This window comes from Anastrepha ludens, chromosome 5 (assembly GCF_028408465.1).
Source record: "Anastrepha ludens isolate Willacy chromosome 5, idAnaLude1.1, whole genome shotgun sequence".
Lineage (NCBI taxonomy): Eukaryota > Metazoa > Arthropoda > Insecta > Diptera > Tephritidae > Anastrepha > Anastrepha ludens.
Window position 1 is genome coordinate 16,487,616 of NC_071501.1, and position 22,928 is coordinate 16,510,543.

Here is a 22,928-nt window from a genome sequence, read left to right on the forward strand (position 1 = left end):
TACTGGCAGTAGACTAGCCTACTCCACTGGTATACTTATTAACTAAGACTCCATATAAGTAGTTACCAGATAAATTTCCGAACACACTTTTTAATAAGCCGGTTTATGATAAGTATTCACTGACTCAAACCGAATTATTACTGATGTTTAGTAGTCAGTGGATTTACAAATAGATTTCTTGGCTTAAGTAAATTAGAAATTTCAAAAAATAGATTTTTTGTTTTTTCGATATTTCGAAAGTAGATACCATACTTACATACTGTGAAATTTTCTTGTATTGTAGAAATTCCCAATATTATGGCGTCCACAGCCCATTAACTAGTTAGAGAGCGGCCCGCCGCTCGTGTTCCTTAAACTTTAAACTCGTCTTTCTCGAAACGACTTTTTCCGGCCTGGTGTTGTCAAGAAAAAAAAAAACTGTTTAATCGAATCATCGCTCGTACTAGAACAATATTATTATTTCAATTATTTCGTATTTTTTTATTAAAAAACTGAAAAAAAAACGATTTTTAGAGTGTCAAATTTAAAACCGCGTCCTTTTGTCAATTTTTGATTTTTATTCTAGTAGCGGGGGATTGTCACAGTCATACTGATTAATAATTTTTTGGTTTTTGTGTTTCAGAGAAACAGAAGAGCCAAAATGGACAACACCGTACAGGTACAATTTATCGGGACGGTCAACTTCAGCGCCATTTTTTAAATTATAAAAATTCAAAACAAAATAAATCACTTTTGTATGTAGAAGAAGTTACATAAAAAGCCTGAAAAATGTAATATCGTTTTTCATTTCTTTTATTGTAAAATAAACTTCAAAAAAATGTAGTTAGCCCATCACGCGATGTATATTCAAATAAATGAAAGAGAAAAGGAGTTCAAACCTCTACTTGTCCTCACTAAAATTATCGGTCTTTCACTCTCCCTAGACTAAGCAATGTTTATTAATCACTTTTTTATTTATTTTTGATTTATTTACTTTAACTTTAACAGTAATTAATTACAGCATAAATTGAAAAGGCGACGCTAACTACTAGGCTTCTGCATGCACACGGCAGTCGCTTTTAAGTTACCAAAGCGGCACAGGTTTATATCCGACAAAGGATTGTCACACCAGCAGCATTGCTCGTACATATATGGAGAATTTTTATGTTACTACAACAATAACAATAGCAACAACTAGGCTTTTGGTGTTCATAAATAAATTAACACGAGAGCTCATCAAAAGCCGAAAATAGCCTCAAAATATTCCCAATACAATCGGCCTTCAACTACATCCAATTTTATCCTCTCCAAATGATTCAACTTGATTTGATATTTCAATGGATTTTGGCCTTACACAAGTAAACAACTTAGCTTTTTGTTTTTATTCATTATTTTTCTTTTCCTCTTTTTTTTTTTTTGGTTGACTGCTCCTGTGCAAACTTCGTATTAATGAAAAGTGAAAAGCCTCTGTGCTGCCCGAAGAACTAAAATAGTAATAAACTTTCACAAAAGTGACGAAATGCATTTCATCTTCGACAATTAAAGAAAAAAAAAATAGTTTTCAATGAACAGAAAATAGATTTTATATCTCAGTAAAGTCGTGAAATGCATTTTAAATGCTGCGGCACTTAAGTTATTTACGGTTTGCTAAATTTGTGGCTACGGCAGGCCACAAAAAAAATTCCAATTGCAGTTTTTTTAGAATTTTAATTAACTTTTCAAATGCCGCAAGTGCAAATTTCTCTTACTGAACTCTATTCTTAGTTCTATGAAGCATTGAAACAAACATTTGCATGGAAATTCATGCAGCTGAAAGTTTCTAAAAATAGTAAAATTTGAAATAAAATTATTCCATTGCTAATGCATTTTCGGTGTTTCATGCAATTGGAGATTTGACATTAGGAATGCCGAATGCCAAATGCCAGTAGGAAGACATGTGTTGACGCTGTTGGCCTTAGGGGCAATAAATAGCAACTGGAATTAATTTATTTGTAAAAATGTAAGCTTGGAATTGTTTATTTATTCGTAGAGTAAGAGAGGTTTGTTTTTATTTTCTTTTAATAATTTTTCATTATTTGTAAATATATAAAACACCATATCCTTGACCCTCGACTTTCTGACCACTGCTCTGTCTTTCAGCAGAACCTAACAGCAATGACAGATTCGACTCTTTAGCTCAGCATAGCGCTCTCCCCACCCAGTCTCTCATAACAAATATTACCATCCAAGCTGCTGCAAAATCTTTAAAGTGCAACCTTCTAAAAGCTAGCGATTAATTTTTGGAGGTCGTTTGACGAGATCGACTTGTCTGGAACCTTCGCATCTCAAAAGTTGAAAAAAGCAGGTTTTTACCTACAATCACTAAACTTTTTCCGTAAAATTCACACTCAGCAAACTTCACTTTTTGTCAGATTTCATTAAATCAGAAAAATTGGAAATTAATCAGGTAGATCTGGTATTGAATCAATGAAAAAATATCGAAATCTCTAACCTCACTTGACTGTTGATCTATGAACCGAATGAATCTTACTTGACAAGAATCATTTTTATAAGCTGCCTGAGAGGGGGGATGTATGGGAAGTTAATGCGTTTTCTTTCGCATGATTTTAGTCGCAAACTATGAAAGTGTCGATCGCTATCTTTTCTACTAAGCTACAGGCACAATGGTATTCGTTACTGAGAACTTTTACTTGTTCAACCCCCAACAAATCCAATACAATCTAAACAGCTGCTCTAAAGAAAAGTGCGCGCATCTGCATTCTGTGCAGAACACCTCAACAGCAGCTAACACTAATCCAATTTATATCAGAAGTCAGAAGAGAAGAAAAGAAGTTTGTGGCAGTGAACGCCTTAGAAGGCGCCAAGCAGCGTTGCTTGCACTGCAGTATCAAATAATAGCATCTAAACTCGTTGAGGAATATTTCACTACCTTAATATCGTGAGCCCAAAGAACGCCGGCTTTCGGACTGGATACCATGACAGGAAGGTCATCGCAAGCCGACTGCATAGGGAACTTGGGTGCTTGATTGGATACATGAAGTAAAACCGTTCTACGAAGCCAACATGAAGGAAATTATCAACGACTGGGAAGCCACGGAACTCAAGCGACACTGGATGGAGTGCACAGCACAGAGGCCGACTAAATAATTAATTCTTTGCTCCAGAAGAACATCAAATAGGCTCCTAAACTTGTATAGAGAGGCCTTACGAAGTCTGAGTGGTTTTCACTCTTATCGGTATCATTTCAGCAATATTTTTCTTCTTGAATGGCGTGTTAACCGCTTAAGCGATTTTAACCGAGTTTAACAAACCGCGCCAGTCGTATCTTTCTCGTGCTAACCGGTGTCAATTGAACACACCAAGTGAAGCCAAGTTCTTCTCTACCTGATCTTTTCAACGCAGAAGGGACCTTCCTTTTCCTCTGCTAGCACAGCATCGAATACTTTCAGATCCGGAGGGTTTTGGACGACATGACCTTTCCAACGTAGCCGCTGGAACTTTATTCGTTGTGCTACGTCTATGTCGTCGTAAACCTCATAAGTGCAGCTCATCGTTCCATGCTCGCCGTTGCTTACGCGCCAAGGTCCAAAAAACTTGCACAGAATCTTTCTCTCAAATACTTCAAGTGACGCCTCATCGGATATTTGCATTGTCCAAGCTTCTGCGCCATGCGTTAGGACGGACATGATGAGAGCCTTGTAGAGTGTTAGTTTTGTTCATCGAGAGCGGACTTTACTACTCGATTGCTTACTTGGTCCAAAGTAGCACTTAGAGGATGGTTCCACATATAGAAGTCAACGCAAGTGGGGAAAGTCACTGATTGTCATTCACTTGGGTGTGCCCAAAACGATTCTTCTGCATATGGTGCAAGCAGCTAACAACTTCCCGGCTTAGCCCAAGTATCCTCTGGGTAGGTAGATCGATCGATAGATAGATATAAGAGGTTTCCACTTCGACCTAATGGTCTTTTGTGCCCTCTACTCATCATTCAAGACGAGTTCTCTTATTAAACCCAGGATAAAGCTGGATTGGGTTGAGCATATGTGCCTTTCTTCTGGCTGCAATTGGCCCAGATGTCTCAACCTTCTCTGCGTTATTGCGCTGTATTCCAGGAGAACGTGCATTGGAGTCTCTTGAGATTAGTCGCCGAAAGGGCATGAGTATGTGGACCAAATCCCGGTTATGATGCTCTGGGTAGCTTCCGAACACCCGTTCGAGAGTGAGCTAATGTGTGAAGGCGAAGCAACCCAGGTTAGCTGGTTGAGCGCTGGGTTTGAGAGCCGCCATGTAAAAATCTCGTCCAATGAATACTTAAATGAAGCCTCGGATTTCAGCAAACTAGAATTATTGTAAAATAATCAGGCATTTGCTGGTTTTGAGCACTGGACAATGAGACTTCAGAGCAAATTTTACAAAAAGTTTTTACTGACGACTTGCTTAGTCCTAATGCAAACTGTTGGAATAAAATAAATACAAATTAAGACTAAAAAAAAATTTGTGAATGAATTCATAAAGTTTTTAGCGACTAAAATATGCATTCAACAAAAAAGAGCTTTGATTTTTATTATTTGAAAAATCAATCGAAACACAATAGAATTCGAGTTCTCAGAGCTTTCGTGAAGATGCCGAGCAAAAGGTGCATTGGAGTTGAAACTCGTTTTGAATATCTTGAGATAAAAACGGCAAGAGCTGCGCATAAGGGTAAGAGCTGGTTACCGAAATATTAACAAAAAGTTTGAGTAGGCACTCAAATTCTGTGAAGACCTACATTTATAGGCGCGAGGTCTATCACTAGTGACCACATTATGATAGATAAGACCACATTAAGATATATAATTGGCGCTTACAACCTTTTTGGGGACTTCGCCGAGCTCCTCCTCCTATTTGTGGCGTTCGGCTTGATATTATTTCACAAATGGAGGAACCTGATGCTTTCCTTTTCAATTCAGCAGAGCTATTCGGACATGTTCTTCGATTTCACTGTAACTTAAATATGTTGCTCTATGGTCAAAATAATGAGACACGTATTTTATTGTTCGCCCCAAAAAAACTGTTTTGAAAATTTATCGGCACTTTTGTTTTTCGGCTCAAAATCGATTTTTTTCATTATATAAGAATTTTTTTTTTAAATGCTCATAACTTAGTCAAAAATTAACCGATTTTAATGATTCTAGGTTCAAAATGATTGTCATTACTTGCACGAGCAACATCATGTACGAACAATAGCAAAAAAATAGTTGACAAGTTTTTTATTTTCCAAAAAACAAAAAGTGCGAAACAGGTTTTTTACTCAAAAATTCATTACTCAAAAACTACTAATTTTAGCTACTGGGCATTCAGCTCAATTGAAGTTTGAGATGTCCTTTTGATTTGGAAAAAGTTAAAAAACAAAACAAAATACACTTTTTGAAATATTGAATTTCGAAAAAATTTCGAATCTTTTTTGTTTTTCCAAAATAAAAATTTTCAATACGTTTTTGCCACTGTTTCTACATGAAATCGCTCGTGTAGGTAATGGCGATCATTTTGAACCCAAAATTATTAAAATCGGTTCATTTTTGACTCAGTTATGAGCATTTAAAAAAAAAATTTTCTTATATAATTAAAAAAAATCGATTTTGAGCCGAAAAATAAAATTGCCGATAAATCTTGAAAAAAAAATTTTTCGGGCGAACAATAAAATACGAGTCTCATTATTTTGACCAGAGAGCAACATATTTGAGTTACATCGAAATCGAAGAACATGACCCGAATAGCCCGGTTGAATTGAAATGGAAAGCATCAGTAATAATAAATATCTTTTTGTCATTTTCTTCTACCACCGGGACCCGATTTCACCTCTTGGTGCTCTAGACTTTCCCAACCTGCTCTGGCTTATAAATGCTTCCGCTCAAATGCCAGTAATTTAACTTTCGCTCAACTATAAAAAACAGCCCTCAATTCCCAGCCCACTAACATCGATAAAGCGCTTACGTTGGCATTACAAATACAAATATTTTAAATCACATAAAATCCGCAATGACCTTCAGCGACTAAAGCGCATTGTACTTGTAATCGTGCTTACCAAAGAAAGAAGTTAAAATTCAGAGAATTAAAAAAAAACCAAATATTTAACTGCCATAAATTCTCGCCTCGGTAAGTGAGATTTGAATCTCCTTTTTTTACAAGTAAGTAAGCCACAAATCAATTTAAGCGGAATGAGAAGAGAGAAAAAACCATTACGAGCGTGTATTTTAAAACTTCCGATGCTCACATGCACTCACACCTATACACGCATGGATTGCAATACTTCACACATCCGCAACTGCGCTACAAACAGCTCTTTGCTCTTGCTATACTTATGCATACGCCTATATGTATGCAATGATTTGCCGGAATACTCACATTACCACATTGAATCGTTGCTCGAATTTCGAATTTAATAACAAAAGATTCATCTCATGCTTGCGCAAGCGAAACGTTAACATACAAACCCACATATATGCCCGTGCACACACACACACACACCTGCACCGCCAGCAACATCTATCAACGAACTTCGCAAAGTTTTCGTTACAAATGCCATTGTGTTGCTCTTCCGCTTCGTCGCTTGCTGACTTCCCTCCAACCCAACCTTTCAGTCCTTGGCGGCAGCTACTATGTAGCATTTGCCAGCTGTATTGCCGTTGCTCCACCGCTCATCCAGTAGCTGCGCACATGAAACTCATGACTTTTGAAATAGCAAAATGCGCATTTTGCGCGCCAAACTTGCCTCTCCTGCCATTATGTAACGCGTTTCAACAAACAAATATATTGGTATGCTTGCCACCAACTTTTAAACGCATCAATTTCGTATTTCTACTTATCTCTACTTGGATTTTAAAACTCACACACACACACACACGCATACATATGAAAGCATTTATTTATGCGTTTCGTTTTGTTTTCTTGCCCACTTTCAGGCTGGTACGAAGACAATTGGTACGAGGTGAACTTGGAAAATGAGGGCATCACATGCACCAAGGAGCAAATGCGTATCGCCGCCGAAGGACATCTTACAACGGAAGCGCTTATGTGGAATCAGAACAATCAAACGACAATTTCCGGCATGACAGCTGAGGAATTTCGGTAAGTTTGCGTTGATGTTTGTCAATGACACGCAGCTTAAAGCTGCAATGGAACAGATGGAGCTGGGGACATGTTAAATGTCGTGTCGTTCATGGTGCTCACTAGGATTAGTTGATCGTGTTCTTTTTTTTAATTTTTTTTTTTTTCTTTTAAAAAAAAAATGAAATTTTTATATAAAATAGTAAGTTTTGAGCCAGACTCACCCTCACTTCAATGACAAACACTTTTATGGAGTGACTATATCGCTATGAAGGTTTTTCCAACTGTTATATTTTAGTACCTGTTGAAGTCACCAATAACATCGCGCTGTCAAAATATTTAGAAATCATTTTGCGTAGTGCGAGGTTCGAATTTCCGTACATGAAGCATCAAGTTATATATTAGAAAATGCAGCGGTCGCCCCTCTGCCATGAAAGAGTTTCTCATAAAAATATCTACCATTCGGAGTCGGCTTAAAACTTTAGGTCCCTCCATCATCAAGACGCACACCACAAATAGGATGAGGAGGTTGGATAAACACCCAAAACGGGTGTTGCGGATGGCGTCTATGGTGTCGATGCTGTAACAACGAATTACGTGCAATTTTGGTTTCGCCGATTCCGTTGAAGCATTTTTAATATTAAAGAGGAACCTCGCACAAGCAGACCCGTCCATAAAATCATAGAAATAATCGAAGTTAACCGAACTGTTAGTACTCGTATCATCGCCCAGTAGCTAAAGATCGACTATAAAATCGTTTCAAACCATTTGGCCCAAAAATTTTACGCAAAAATAACCGATTTATTTTTCCCTAAACTAATATAAGTTACTGAAGCAAGTACGACATCCGAAATTGCGCGACCAGGCATTAGTGTGCGTTATGCACAAATCTTGAATACTTGAAGCATCTGATGACATCGCGGCCTAATCGGATCTTACTTCTTTTGAAAAATACACCTATTAGCACCAATAGTGCCCGGTATAAGGCGATATTAACTGACTCTCTGTGACAAAAACTAAACAACAGCAGTATATCCGGGCGGTGGTACCAACAAGACGGCGCTACATGCCGCACTGGTGATGCAACACTCCGAGTTGTGAAAGAAGATTGAAACTATTGGGTCTTCTCACGGCAAATGTTCATCGCCTTACTGCCACGGTCATGCACTTGCCACTCTAGCAAATAAAGCTTCTAAAACAATTTACAACACATTTTTCTGCTTTTGGCTACTATCGCAACACTGCGTGGCTACTGTAAATGCGTGGTTTGAGGAGCTTTGCATATCGCACTATAAAAGTGGTATCACGCATTAGAGCAGCGTTACGAAAAATGTATCAGCTTTGGTTGTTTGATATTGAAAAATAAAAAAAAACCCCAAACCAAATAGTCTATTTTCATTCCGACGGAAACTTTTCAGCCTCTCTCGTTTGCAAATTTTGTTTTGCAGTCTTTAACTTCTAATAGCTTTATTTTCAGTTCATTTCTGGGAGCATTAAACATTAAGAGGATTATTATTCGCATCAACTACCTGCGGAAAATTGTATAAATGTATAAGACCTGCACGAGATATATCAGGAATGATTAAGATTATTCATTGGAAAAGATTACAAAAAAAATTTTTATTTATATTTATTTTATTTAAAACTTTTTTATTTAAAGTTTTTGTATTTAAAATTTTTTTTTATTAAATTTTTTTTATTTAAAACTTTTTTATTTAACTTTTTTGAATTTTTTCATTTCAAATTTTTTTTATTTAAAAGTTTGTTATTTAAACTTTTTTTATTTAAAATTTTTTTATTTAAAGTTTTTTATTTAAATTTTTTTTATTTAAAACTGTTTTACTTAAATTTTTTTTATTTAAAACTGTTTTATTTAATTTTTTTTAATGTTTTTATTTAAATTTTTTTTTGTTTAAAATTTTTATTTACAATTTTTTTGGTTAAAATTTTTTTTATTTTAGTTTTTTTATTTAAATTTTTTTATTTAAAATTTTTTTATTTAAAGTTTTTTTATTTAAAATTTTTTTGTTTAAAGTTTTTTATTTAAATTTTTAATTTTAATTTTTTTGTGTAAAATTTTTTTATTAACATTTTTCTTATTTAAAATTTTTTTATTTGCAATGATTTTTTATTTAAAGTTTTTTATTTAAACTTTTTTTATTTAAATTTTTTGAATTTTTTTATTTAAAATTTTTTTTGTATTTTAACTTTTTTCATTTAAAACTTCTTTTTATTTTAAATTTTTTTATTTTAAACTCTTTTATTTAAAGGTCTTGAATTTTTTTATTTAAATTTTTTTTATTTAAAATATTTTTTTTTAATTTTTTTTATTCAAACCTTTTTATTTAAAATTTTTTTATTTAAAACTTTTTTATTTAATTTTTTTTTCATCATTTTTTTATTTAAAATTTTTTTTGCTTAAAATTTTATTTTAGTTTTTTTTTATTTAAAATTTCTTTATTTACATCTTTTTTTCATTTAAAATCTGTTTATTTAAAAAAATAAAATTTTTTTTTAAATTTTTTTTCATTATCCCGAATATTCATACCGATGGACCATCACGTGAAGCAGCCCCATACCACAAGATTCCACCGACGTGCTGCATTGTTTGTCTTACTTGAAGCTTTTGCAGATTTTTATGCAGTCGTTGGCGGTTAAACTGCTTCCCGTCCCACTGAAAACCATTAATATGGGTCTCATTGGACCATAGCACTCTTTGTCTGAACTCCAGTGTTTGTACGTTTTGCAGAATCTCAACCTCGATTTCACGTTTTTGTCAAATAATGCCTTTTGTGGATTGATGGGGGCCTCAAACCCGATTTTCTACGCTCTGGCTGCTGTCCACTCACTGTCAGGCTCTTTAATCTTTTGTGCGGCTTGTTTTGGTTGTTTAGCTACTTTATGGGTAAATAATCGATCAGTTTTTCGCGTATCTGTGTCCGAAAGTAGATGGGGGCGCCTTTTTGAATGATTCGACTCCCTTTACCAGCTGGTAGCTGTTTTATACAAAAGCTTCAAGTAATGTCACCTTCTACAAATTGTTAACTAACCACCAAACTAGTATATCACAACACTTTAGCGCAGCTAATCCAATGATAATTTTATTTCTACTTATTTATTCTGCTACTACTACACTTGAAACGTAAACGAAATCTTCAATAACGTAAATATTTGTCTTTCTCATACCGCAGACAACGACTGAATCATGCACTCACCGAAGAAGGCTACGACATCAATCACGATCGCTATCCGGAGGGCTATCAGGAGGCACCGTTGGCCTACGATGCTGTCTGGAGTGTGGCATTGGCATTCAATAAAACAATGGAACGCCTCAAGCAGCGACAGAAATCGTTACGCGATTTTACATATACGGACAAGGAAATTGCCGATGAAATTTATGCAGCCATGAATTCCACACAATTCCTTGGCATATCGGTAAGTGTGGGTGTGTGAATGTGCTTTTGTTGTACAAACAAAGGGAATGGGGCAAGGTAAAGTAAATCAATTTAACTGGCGGGCAACATTCACAGCTGTGTGCATTCTTTGGCAAGGCAGGTGCAAGCCGCAAAGAAAGGGATATGTGTTAGTTATGCCACACATTAGAGTAGACCCGCAAGCACACAAAAAAATTCGCTACTTTTTTCAAAGGAATTATAAAATTTATTAATATATATTCTAAGATTCAGACCAAAATTTGTCGGAAGAATATTTAGATTTACATAAGTGAACTGGGTCGATTTCAAAGTGATTCTCAAGCTTTCTCAAGCATTTCAGTATTTTCATTCCGTTGCTAAAATTTGTGAACCTTTTCATGCACATCTTTTAATCTTCGACTCTTCTAGCAACTTGGATGATCTTTTAGAAAAATATCATTAAAAACTAATTTCAATTATAAACACTTCAATTTTTGGAGCTATTTTACAATCGGTCAAGTTCAGAAAATATATTTTTCCGAAACATTTTGGCGAAAATTTTAAAACAAAAAAATCTTAAAATAAAAATTAAAATTCCAGTGGAAAAACGCAACTTTTTTTCGGAAAAAATCTTTAAAATTTCAACAATAAAAAATTTAGTTTTTGGAGTTGTTTTAAAATCAGCCAAGCTGACATAATAATATTTTTCAGAAGCATTTTAGAGAAAATCTTTAAATAAAAAAAAATTTTTAAAATAAAAATTAAAACTTCAGTAGAAAAACAATTTTTTTTTAGGAAAATATCATTAAAATTTCAACTATAAGAAAATAAATTTTTGGTGCTGTTTTAAAATCGGTCAAGCTCACGTAATAATATTTTTCCGAACTATTTTGACGAAAAACTTAAAACAAAAAAAATCTTAAAATAAAAACTTAAATTCTAATGAAAACATTTTGGCGAAATTCTTAAAATAAAAATTAAAATTCCAGTGGAAAACTGCAAATTTTTTGCCGATGCACCCTAATGCATAGGTACAAAGGCATGTACGTGCATATACGAGTATGTATGTGTGCACTTTGCTGCTGCTTGCATTAGTTTGCTGATAACGGCACTGCGGGCATTGTTTGCCTTCGCTTACTGGTATTTGGATTTATAGGCAACTCATTTTGCAGTTGGGCAACAAAGAGAAATATTAGCTTAAGGTGGTATTTTCTCGAAAGAGAGCAATAGAGCGAGACTACACAAGTGAGTAAGGATTAGCGATTTTGCTATTTCAAATGGTAATGGGTGGAAGGAAAACTGTAAATAAATCACAAAACAGCAAGTGATTTTTTTTTTTTTTTGCAGTGGAGAAAATATTGAGCAATGGTAATTTGTATGTCACTTCTAGGGCAGTTTGTCAGCTTGCTATGATCAAAAAGTGAGTCAGAACCAATAACATCAACTAGTAAAAAATTTTGTTGAGCGCCACCGTAAACTGAAACTGCAAAAATTGCTTACCACAGGCAGCCCTGAAGAGGTTGGACTGTGACTTAAGTTGTATTTAGTTAGCCAGAGCAGAAGAGAAGAGCTGCTGCCAATATAATAAAATAATTTGTTAGCGCGTACCCAAAGCATGCCACTGAAATACAGAACGCGCGAATATTATTCGGTTTTCTTCTTCTTTATTATAGGGTTAAATCCTGTTCTTTAATAATTTTTGTGAAAGAGACACATTTTCTTGTGATTATATTGTATATATAAAACTATTAGTTCTTGATAGAGCTGCATGTCCACCACTCATTCAAGCGTTTGGGAGGGCGTTCAGGTGACCTCACGCTGAACGGCTTTCCCGTCATTACTGATTGAGCCATTATCGGGCATGCATGGCATGTGATTTTTCTATTCCCTTCTTCGTCTTCGGCTCCACCTAACAATGTCTTGCGTGTCGTATATCCCTCTAATCTTTTCGTTTCGCATACGAACTATGCGTGTGTGTCTTGTGATTGATCGCAATGTTGCCATCTTAAACTTTTCCATTCCTTGTTGTTTTGCAGTTGTATCTGTTCGGGTTTCAACGGCATAGATGAGTACTGGTCGAAAGCATGTTTCATAAGCTCGAACTTTGCCTTTTATGCTTGGATGCTTATTTCGACATAGTACATCGCGTTAGTATCCAGAAATTCGTGCTTCTTTATTAATTAGATTTTCCCCAGCCCAAAATATCTCCAGATCAAGTCTCGTTGACGTCAAATTAACCACGCATCCTTATTAATTTCTTTTGTCCCTAATGGAACCTAGGGTATCGAGGTTTCCGTTGTAGAACAGTTTCTATATAAATACAAATCCTACACCCGTGAGTCCGAGGTGAATGCGCAATTAACCTGCTACTACAGGCCGCACGGTTATCTGCAATCTACCGTCCCCCTCGGTAGCTTAGAGTTCAGCTTAGTCGGTACACGTAGCGGGTGCATTTTCCACATTTCTGTGGGTGCCATTTAAAGAATCTATTTCTCGCTGGTTTAAATTCATGCTTTTATATCATTTTTGAAACCTCGTGAGCTCCACAGATAAGATGACCAGATACTCTGTAATATGAGGCCGCTTCTAGGCAGGTAGGTAGAGTGGTTGTCGCAATAGCGCACTTAGACCTTTCGTAGATCCACTGTGATACTATAACTATATCTATATAACTTATCCTTACACTATGGGTTCCTTTCTAAACCATCCCGTAGCTTTAATAAACGAGCAAAGCTTTGTTAGTTTTAGATGCGATATGGCCGCTTCATCAGTTAAAAATGCCGTGCCAAGAGTGCAGAGCCTCCTTATGGCTAAGCTTTCCCGCTCACATAAAAGGTCTGACTGTTTCCTTGTTCGCTTGCTTGTTTGTTTATTTAACAGTAATAGAAGCCCCGTCCGTGTAGGGCATATCACCGGTCGTCTTCGTCTAGCTCATCTAAAGGTAGGCCCAGGAAACATGCGGTTTCGACGGGTTGGGTCCAAAGGGAGAGGGGTGTTAGATGAGTCGGTTTTAGAGGGCATGTGAAAAGATGGTTAGTGTCGTGCGGGGTGCCTTCACATGCCGGACATACCTATGTTTGGTATGTCGGAGTGGATTCTGGTTTAGTAGGAGTTTAAACCGCTACAGTATCCACAACGTAATTGGAAAGAGGAATGTTCTTCTCTGTTAAGACAACTTCTATAGAAATTATAGCAGGGGAATCCCAACCTTCTGGCGTGGTTGCCTTTTAAACAATGACCAGTTAATAACCCTATACAGTTTTTTATAACTTTCCTGTTGAATCTTAAAAAGCACTTAACAAGCTCTAGAAGGCCGCTTCTAACTTGAAGAGCAAATACCTCTTGCAGTCTTTCGCTCCGAGACAGACACTGAAATCTTTGGAAGGCCCTAAAATTATATAGACAGTGCCAAAGTGTGGGCCACATATTGACAAGTTTTGACTATTTATTTATTTTGTAATTTCAATTTTTTTTGTTTTTTTTTGTATAAAGAAACTTTGTATAAAATTTGTAAAAATTCGGCAAATTTTCACCAAAACTTCAAACTTTTTACTCAGAATTTTTAGATCATAGAATTTTGGTATAAAGTGGAAGTTTTAAGTAGATCAAAAGTCGCACTGATTTTTGAGAATTTTTTTCGGACGCGTTCTTATGCATTTTCGCCATTTAACGCCTACTCCACTTTCTTTCTATGGGAGAAAATACCCAACACTGTTAGCAGAAAAACTTGTCTAAAATCATCACTTTAATTTTGCACTTTTTTATATCAGAACTGCACCAGACATACCAAAAATTTAGCGAAGTCCTCAACCATCTGTGCGGATCTGGCCGAAAAATGTGAAACACAGATGGCGCTCCAAGCAGTAAGAAGGAACAACGCCTTTGGGAGCAACGAGAGTTGGGCATTCCCACTGCTTAGGACTGGTAGCGGCAGGCTAATCATCTACCCTGTCAGAAATCAAAATTTATTGACGAAACCAACGCAAGACTGAGTCTTTTCGAGGCTCTATGCTCCCGAGAGGAGTGAATAAGGAAAAAAAAATATATCAGAACTGAATTGTTTATAAAACTGTATACCCGAAAGTTTTTTAGAAATTCAAAACTTATCAGCAAGTGATGTTTACTTTATTTTGACGCAGGCGGTATATGTCAAAGAAGGTCCCCCGAAACAAAGTCGAGGCGGGCATTTCAATGTTATGTGATATATTAGAAATACTTAGATGTACTCGATGCTTCAAAATATACCTAGAATCAATTTGATACCTCTCATCGTTGTAGTTTTATTTAAATTTATTTTCTATCATTAACTGGCGACTCTATATTTAGATGAGTGAAATGAGTACACAAAATCACTGAAGTCGATTTCATAGCAAATTCACCAGATGCACACACTAAGGCGGAGCTTAACTTTTGACCTATACTGTATATTTACTCAAGCAGCAAAGTGTCTCCAGAAAAGCAATGGCACTAAAATTGCAAATGAAAGGCTTTGCAATGGAGAAATAATTGCAATGAAGAGAAATTTACCAAAATTGCAGCAGTCCTTTGAAAGACTCTGTAAATGTGTACTTGCATTTCTATATAAGTGTATGTGTATGTGTGTGTGTGTGGATGTATATATATGTATATGTGTGTATATTTGTATATGTGTAGATGCATTTATTCAAACTTCCATTTAGCTACAAAGAAATTAGTATGAATAGGCCATAAGCTCTTAACTTCTCATATTTGCTCTTCAGATAATTGCAAATGAACCAAAACTGTGCAATTTGCCACATCAAAGCTCGCATTTATATTTACAAATGCATGCAGTCGTATTTGCCATCAGATACTCGTATGCTTCTGCAAGTATTTATCCACAACTGCTAACTTTATAAACTGTTGGCAAGAAAAGTGAATAAACTATAAATTAAATTCGAAACCAGAAGAATATTTTAGAATTAATTTGTGGCCTTTTTGGCAATCGAGTATGTACATTGAAGGCAAAGGATGTTCAAAATGCACAGGAAAATTCAGAAATTTGTATATGGGAATGTGTGGCAATATTTCTAATAAAATTTTAACCAAATATAAGTATGTAGTAAAGAACAAATACAGCAACAGAGCAAGTTACTGAGTAAGTGAGAGTAAGATCTTGCAAAAGTGTATGCACGCAGGTAGAGATTTTTCCTGTCAAACTAAGCATAAGCAGATTAGGAACTCTCACCAAAAAAAGATGCTATATAGCGTCTGTTTCTTGAACCACCTACTTTTTTGAGAATGGTAACACAAAGGACATGTCAAATGTGTTCATAATTTACTCAAAGGTTTGGCATTTACGAAATGGGACGCTGTACGCTTGAACAAAATTAGGAAATATTGAAAACCTATTTCCAAAGTGGTGACTCTTCTTCTTATTTTCTGATTTTCACATAAGTGGCTACGTCAATAAGCAAAATTGTCGGATTTGGGCTCAGAAAATCCACACGTTACTGTAGAGAAGCAAATGCATCCACAACGAGTCACTGTTTGGTGCGGTTTTTGGTCATCGGGCCATTTTTTTCGAATTTGAGCGAGGAGCCGCAGTTACAGTAAATGCCGAGCATTACCATTCGTTTTTCAACAGGACGGTGCAACTTGTCACACTGCCGAAGTTACTCTCGAACTTTTGGCTACCGTTTTTGAAAACCGAATAATCAGCCAAAATCCCGATATCAATTGGCCGCCTCGGAGCTGCGATTTAAGCCCGTTGGACTATTTTTTGTGGGGAGGACAAATGCTATGCGCACCATCCAGAGACAATTGATGCTTTAAAACACGAAATCGAAGTTGCCATTCATGAAATTCGAGCCCAAACAATCGAAGATGTACTTAAAAATTGGGTTGATCGAATGTCCTACTGTAAAGCCAGTCGTGGCAGTCATTTGAACGATATTATTTTTCATTCATAAATGACAATGACTTCAGCCCAAAATATTTGAGAAAGATTCTAAAACTTACGTGAGTTCCGCCTATTTTAAAATACCTCCAAAATTCAGCTTTTTTAAAAGGTTTTAAAAATATTTATTTTTCTCAAAAAACCGCTTCAGATGATAATATTCTCAGCGACTTTCAGTACATCGCCTTGACGACTGATCAACGTACGCCCTTACTTAGTCCAAGCGATACCTTCAAGTGAGGAGTGAGCGGTGTGCAACATTTGGAGACAGGGCCTGGTGGAGTTGTTCACGGAAGGAGCTCTCCATCAGATTCAAGCTCAGGTTCTGAACCACTGCTGTATGTTCCAAGCAGAGGTAGCCGCAATCAAAGAATCAGCTGATTGGCTACTCACTTGCATAGTAACTGTTAAGAAAGTAAATATTTACTCTCATAGCCAAGTGACAATTAGAGCCCCGGACTCAACGACGGTGACTCGAGATTAACCAAGGAATGCTTGGCTTCCCTTTCGGTCACATCCGATTCCTTTGGTATAAGGCTCATCACAGCGACATTGCGAGAAAATACGAGACGGATGAGCTGGCCACACAAGCGACCCGTGAAGTAGTGTTTTGCTCAAGCAGAGAATTGGGATTCCCTTGATCATCTCCGGTTTGCTCTTAGAAATGGGAGCAGATATGGGATTCACGTCAACTCAGCGAGTGCTAAACAAGTACACAAACTTGTAAGGTCGCGAAAACCTTCTGGCTAATGAAGGATCGGAGGGGTTCGAAGGATCTTCTGAGATGGTATGCATGATGTGAAACTTGGAATTACTTCGAGTTCTTTTTACTTTACGAAGGATGAGATGGAATCATCTCAGCGCCTCCTCCTTAGCTGCCCTGCTCTTGTAAGCATTGCATTGTAAACATCTTGGCTCTCATTTCTTTTCTTCGCATGCTGATTTAACAGACTTTGAAATTAAAAATCTAATGAACTTCATCAGCAGTCATTTTGACTTAGTCATCGTTCGTAATCCATAAATACTTAACTCCCCCGTCCATCCTATCGATTTTCTCCACCTTACTTGCTTTGCAATGGTATAACGAATGATGAATTTGATTTCTTCGTGTGCCCACTGTTTGGGCAACAATTTCAACCTAACCTAACTTAAACTTACTTCAGATGATAGAAGAGTTTAAGGTCAAAGGATTTGCGAAAAATGGATTTGTGTAATGAAATGAAGTTGATACGATTTTTGGAGGTACAGAGTTTACAGTACAGGTACAGAGCCCATACGGTTAAGAAGAGCTATTTTCCACCAGTACGTCAGATATGTCGTCAATTTTTTAATGATTTGGAAAGTCTCAGTACTGGGGAAATCACGGATCTCCTAATTTTTTGAAAAGGCCCACTTGTTTTAGAAGAGATAAAAGCAAGCTCCCATTGCGGGATCACAATGGGTCGAGAGTCTGTTCCATAGTGGATAACCGCTACCACCTAACCTAACCTAACCTACGTCGTATACACTCTTGGTATCTGGCCTCTGTACTATGTGCCACTTGTTCGAGCAGTGATGTTGACGTGCCATTAACATCTCGTATATATTTCCTCTTAGTACTGAGACGGTCGCTAGGTTAGTTTCATACAATTTACTTTTCAGGTACTCTCACAGAAAAGAGCCCATAGGGGTAAGATGGGACCCCCTGAGTAGCCAGGATATGTCACTGAAATGGATTATCAGTTCGTTAGGGAAGAAAACTTGTAGTATTGCCATGGTCTACCTGTCTGCGTGCGGCATGAAGCCATGGGTATTAAAAGAAGGATGTTCTCTCATTATTAACACAAAAGAAGTGTTCAGGGGGCGTCAGTAACAGACTCCATGCATAGAAATTGCTCACCCCCGACGATTTTCCAAATAAATTTATCCAAGTCCACTGCTTGGCAATGCACACGAAACTCTCTGGAACTGGAACTGAGACGTGCCTATTGTTGTTTTAATAGTGGGTTCTGGCCTTTAGGTGAGCAATAAAGGCAATTCTGTTTATTTAAAATTTTTTTATTTGAAAATGGGCTTCCTGACACCAAAATATAGTGTGTACCGCACGAAATCGCTTCAACATTGTCTGGCAGAAATCTGTACGCAAAGTACCATATAACCGTTAGGCTTGGACGCTTGCACGTTTTGAGTTTCGAAGCAGTGAAGTCTAACATCCTTATTTCATGCATAATAGTTTTCGGAAGTCCCAGAGCAGCCGCTGTCTTTCATGCATAATAGTTTTCGAAAGTCCCAGAGCAGCCGCTCTCTTGTGCACACAATGGCGTGGAACATCGTTCAAACTGGTCGTGACGAGTTTTATGTTTCTTATTTATTACTTATTCTCAATGTCAGGCCCAGCCGTTGGGTTTTTTCCACCGAGCTTGTTGCCTTGAACCTTAGCAAATAAATCTTGACTTGGGGCACCTCTTTGCCACTAAACTTGTTGCTCGGAACCTTCACACCTCTGAAAGAATCAAGTCTTCACTTCGAATATGGGAACGTGAACAATATCTACCGCGGGTAGTGGTAGACGAATCATTGGCCTTGGAATACGTCTCGACTGCGAACGCACGTTGTTCACTCGTCCACTGCGATATCCTGACTAAATAATCCGCCCAAATAACTCAGCTAACGCGGTTCCCTCCCCGCTCATACGCTTAGACGGTAAGGAGAAACTTTAAATTTAAAACCTAATTCTGCCACTGGGCACCCTGTGCTTTCATATTGGTCCAGCTCACGAAACTTAAAAAATTTTTCAGAAATATTTTGGCTGTAGTCGTAGAAAATAATTGGTTTTATAATTTAGCTGAAAAAACAGTATCGATTTTTTTTTTTTGTGTTTTTTTTCTTTGGTATTAAAAGTTATGCACCCTAATGCGCATTTGTAACGTATAGTAGACGTAGCAAAAGTGAGTGGATTCAAGTAATAAGTTCCAGCAACTCAATGTCCAACCAAACTTCATTGAATTCCAACTATTCAGCTCCTCTTCTCACTCTTCGACTCGCTTTAGTTTAACCAGCCAATAACTTTATCATTCAACTGTCTAACTCCTTTCGATCTCCAGACACGAATACAACTACGCAATGCACCCTTGAAACACTCAAAGATTTACATTGTAACTACATTTATAGTCATAATTATATACTCACAGCCCATTAAGCACCTAATGAAATGATAAATACCAACTTTTGGCTCTATGGCAATGTTTACCAACCAACGCACGAAGAGGCGCGCGTGAAAGAGAAGTGAAATCAAAGGCTTAGAAATATTTATTAGCGGTTAAGTGCAAAAGTCTTGTGAATGTGAGCGATTGAAACCACAATAAAAGAGGTACTTAAAGCAGCACAAAAATGAATGAAAGCATAGATGTCGTCAGAGTTTTAGACTGGAGTATTGGAGGCATAGGGAGACCCGAATATGGGCAAGTAATTGGCAGTAATTAATGATATTGGTGAACAACTTGGTGTTATTCAAGGTGCGGTATCTTGGACTGTGAATGCAGTAGTTGGCAGCGTACTTGCATATGCAAATGATTGGATCGAGTTTCTTACTGCAGTGAAACAACAGAAGCAAAAATGTTATGGCAAACGAAGTATAAGCTTTCAGCAGCTATTGATGTATTCGGTTATTGGGAGATATTAGGATACGAGAATTGTAAAACAGTATTGTTTCTCGCTGCCTCTCTTAGCTCTCCAGTTGTTTTAAAACCCGTCCACTCTTTGGTGCTTTCAAGCCAAGTCATTTTTTTCTGCCAATTCCTTTTCGTCCTTCAATTTTTGCTTATATAAGCAGATACAAATATACAAATTGATAATATTGAAATTTCATAGTTTCCACTGTAGTTAATAGGTATTTGATCAACAGCCGATAAAAATATTGACTAAATACACCTCTGCATTGGCTTGAACAAATTTTCAAACAACTTTTCCCACTCAGAAGTGAATACCTCCAAAGCGAGACAGCGATGCCACTTAGACCACGAAATGGGTCCGTTGTGGTCCGCATGGGCTGGACTAAATTTCCATATGCTATCCTGAGCTGTTGACAAAGCGAAAAGGTTTTGACACCTAAAGTGCATAGATTATCTAAATTCGTTAAGAAGTAGGATCGGTTCCTGCTTCTGGCTAGAGCCGGGCATGTGGAAAGAAGGTGCTGAATTGTTTCCAACTCCTCCTCATTCCTGCAGCTACGACAGAAATCATGAATGTAAACGACTAATCTCCTTGCATGATTTCCTATGAGACAATGTAGTGTGAGGGCCCCTTCTAAGGTCCTAATTTGAAGTCTACTCAATTTTTTATTATTCTTGGACAGACATAGATTTAGCCTTGGTCATGTTTGCCTAGCAATTTCACAGGTGATAACGCTAATCCATCTTTGATTTGCAGAACTGTTTAGTGCATCCTTAATAAGAAGCTTACAAGCTGCGAGAGGTACCCCCATAAAATTACATATGTTCGGCATATAGGTACCTTCTCTTGCAAGTTGGTCAGCCCTACAGTTCCCTGGCATATCTCTGTGACCTGAGAAAATTGAAAATTGTTACGCCGCCTTATATTTTTGATGTTCAGTAAGAAAAAGAAATCATTAGGTGTCAAATAAGTGCTGAAAAGCGAACGATCTATTAATTCGACCCTTTGCGTGCTCAAAAACTCTCCGATATGTGTAAGCTTGCATTTCAAGAAGGATGATTTGTCTTCGGCGGTTAGTTTTTCGTAATTCTTCGCAAACATCTGGCAAACAAATTGTCCCGTTCCACTCGGAATTGATTATTTTAAGTTTCTTTGATGGTTCAATTGCGACATTACCACATTTTCCGAAAAAACAGGCGACTAATTTCTTAGAGGTGATTCTTCTATGAATAACTCTTGTAGGTTTATATTATATATTTATTAACATTTACACCAATCGGCACGAGTTCTTTTTGGGCAGCGTTTCACAGTGTCTAAGTGCGGTGCTTCAACGCCAAAAGACGAAGTAAGTTCATAAATGCATTCTTGTCTGATAATTCACGTCGAAAATAATAATAAATCATCGCACAAAATTGCTTCGAATAAATTCTATCTTTTGGGAGAGATACCATTTTCAACTCAAGGATCAAGGCATCTTGCATACGTCGAAAAAACACCGCACTCTTGTGATTATACATTTTGACAATTAATTTTTTTTATCTAATTTTTTCTAATTTCACTATGCAATAATTTGAGGGTCATTGCCTGCGGGCGGAATGACTCTGTATAAAAGACGTACACCCTTATCGTGAAATCTAAAATATTTGCTATGGCCTTTCTAAATTTGTAATATAGGTATTACCTAAATGTTTTTAGAATAAATGAAAAAGAGTTATGTCGTTAAGATACAAAGTAAAATTTTACAAGGCATAATTTTGTCGAACATTTGAACCCATTAGGTATCTTCCTTTTGGCCCAATTTTCAGAAAACCCGAATAAAATGGTATTTTTAAGGTTGCTAGAGGATTAAATGTTCTAGAAAATTATGTGGAATGAAATTTCACTAAGGGTTCCCTCAGACACAATTTTTGTATAGGTCTATTTATAAGTTCGTGCGGTTTTACAACAGATGGCGTAACTTGATTATTATTCCATCGATCCACATTTCCAAACATTCATTGGAGAGCTACTGTCGTAAGGCACAAACGTCAGTATAAGTTTTTTATTTGAAGCGTAAACAACAATATTTTTACCACACTTGAAAATGTCGAATTTCGTGCCAAATAATGTGTTTTTGCGGGGAATTCTTCTTCATTATTTTAATATGAAGAAAAAAGCAGCCGAAAGTCATCGTATCTTGGTGGAAGTTTATGGTGAGCATGCTCTATCTGAGCGAACGTGCCAGAAGTGGTTTGCACGCTTTAAAAGTGGTGATTTTGGCTTGGAAGACGAAGAACGCGAGGGTGCGCCGCCAAAGTTCATGGATACCGAATTGGAGGAATTGCTCGATCAAGATCCGGCTCAAACGCAAGAAGAGGTTGCAAAAACTTTGGGAGTTGATCAATCAACCATTTCCAAACGTTTAAAAGCCATGGGAATGATCCGAAAGGTAGGCCATTGGGTGCCGTATGAATTGAAGCCAAGAGACGTTGAACGCCGTTTTATGGCATGCGAACAACTGCTTCAACGGCACAAAAGAAAGGGTTTTTTGCATCGAATTGTGACTGGCGATGAAAAGTGGGTCCATTACGACAATCCAAAACGTCGGGCAACGTATGGATACCCTGGCCATGCTTCAACATCGACGTCGGCGCAGAATATTCATGGCCTGAAGGTTATGCTGTGTATCTGGTGGGACCAGCTGGGTGTTGTGTATTATGAGCTACTGAAACCGAATGAAACGATTACGGGGGATGTCTACCGACGACAATTGATGCGTTTGAGCCGAGCACTGCGAGAAAAACGGCCGCAATACGCCGATAGACACGACAAAGTTATTTTGCAACATGACAATGCTCGGCCACATGTTGCACAAGTGGTCAAAACATACTTAGAAACGCTCA

The 22,928-nt window shown here is 37.0% G+C and overlaps 1 protein-coding gene across 1 annotated transcript in view; it reads left to right on the forward strand.

Annotated features, from left to right (window-relative positions):
- LOC128863611 (gamma-aminobutyric acid type B receptor subunit 1) overlaps positions 1–22,928 on the forward strand; it is a 290,985-nt gene that overhangs the window by 142,552 nt on the left and 125,505 nt on the right. Inside the window, exons 5-6 of the mRNA XM_054102849.1 lie at positions 6,921–7,086; positions 10,257–10,500. Of these exons, the coding sequence (XP_053958824.1) occupies positions 6,921–7,086; positions 10,257–10,500 (410 nt within the window). The remainder of the gene's footprint in view (positions 1–6,920; positions 7,087–10,256; positions 10,501–22,928) is intronic.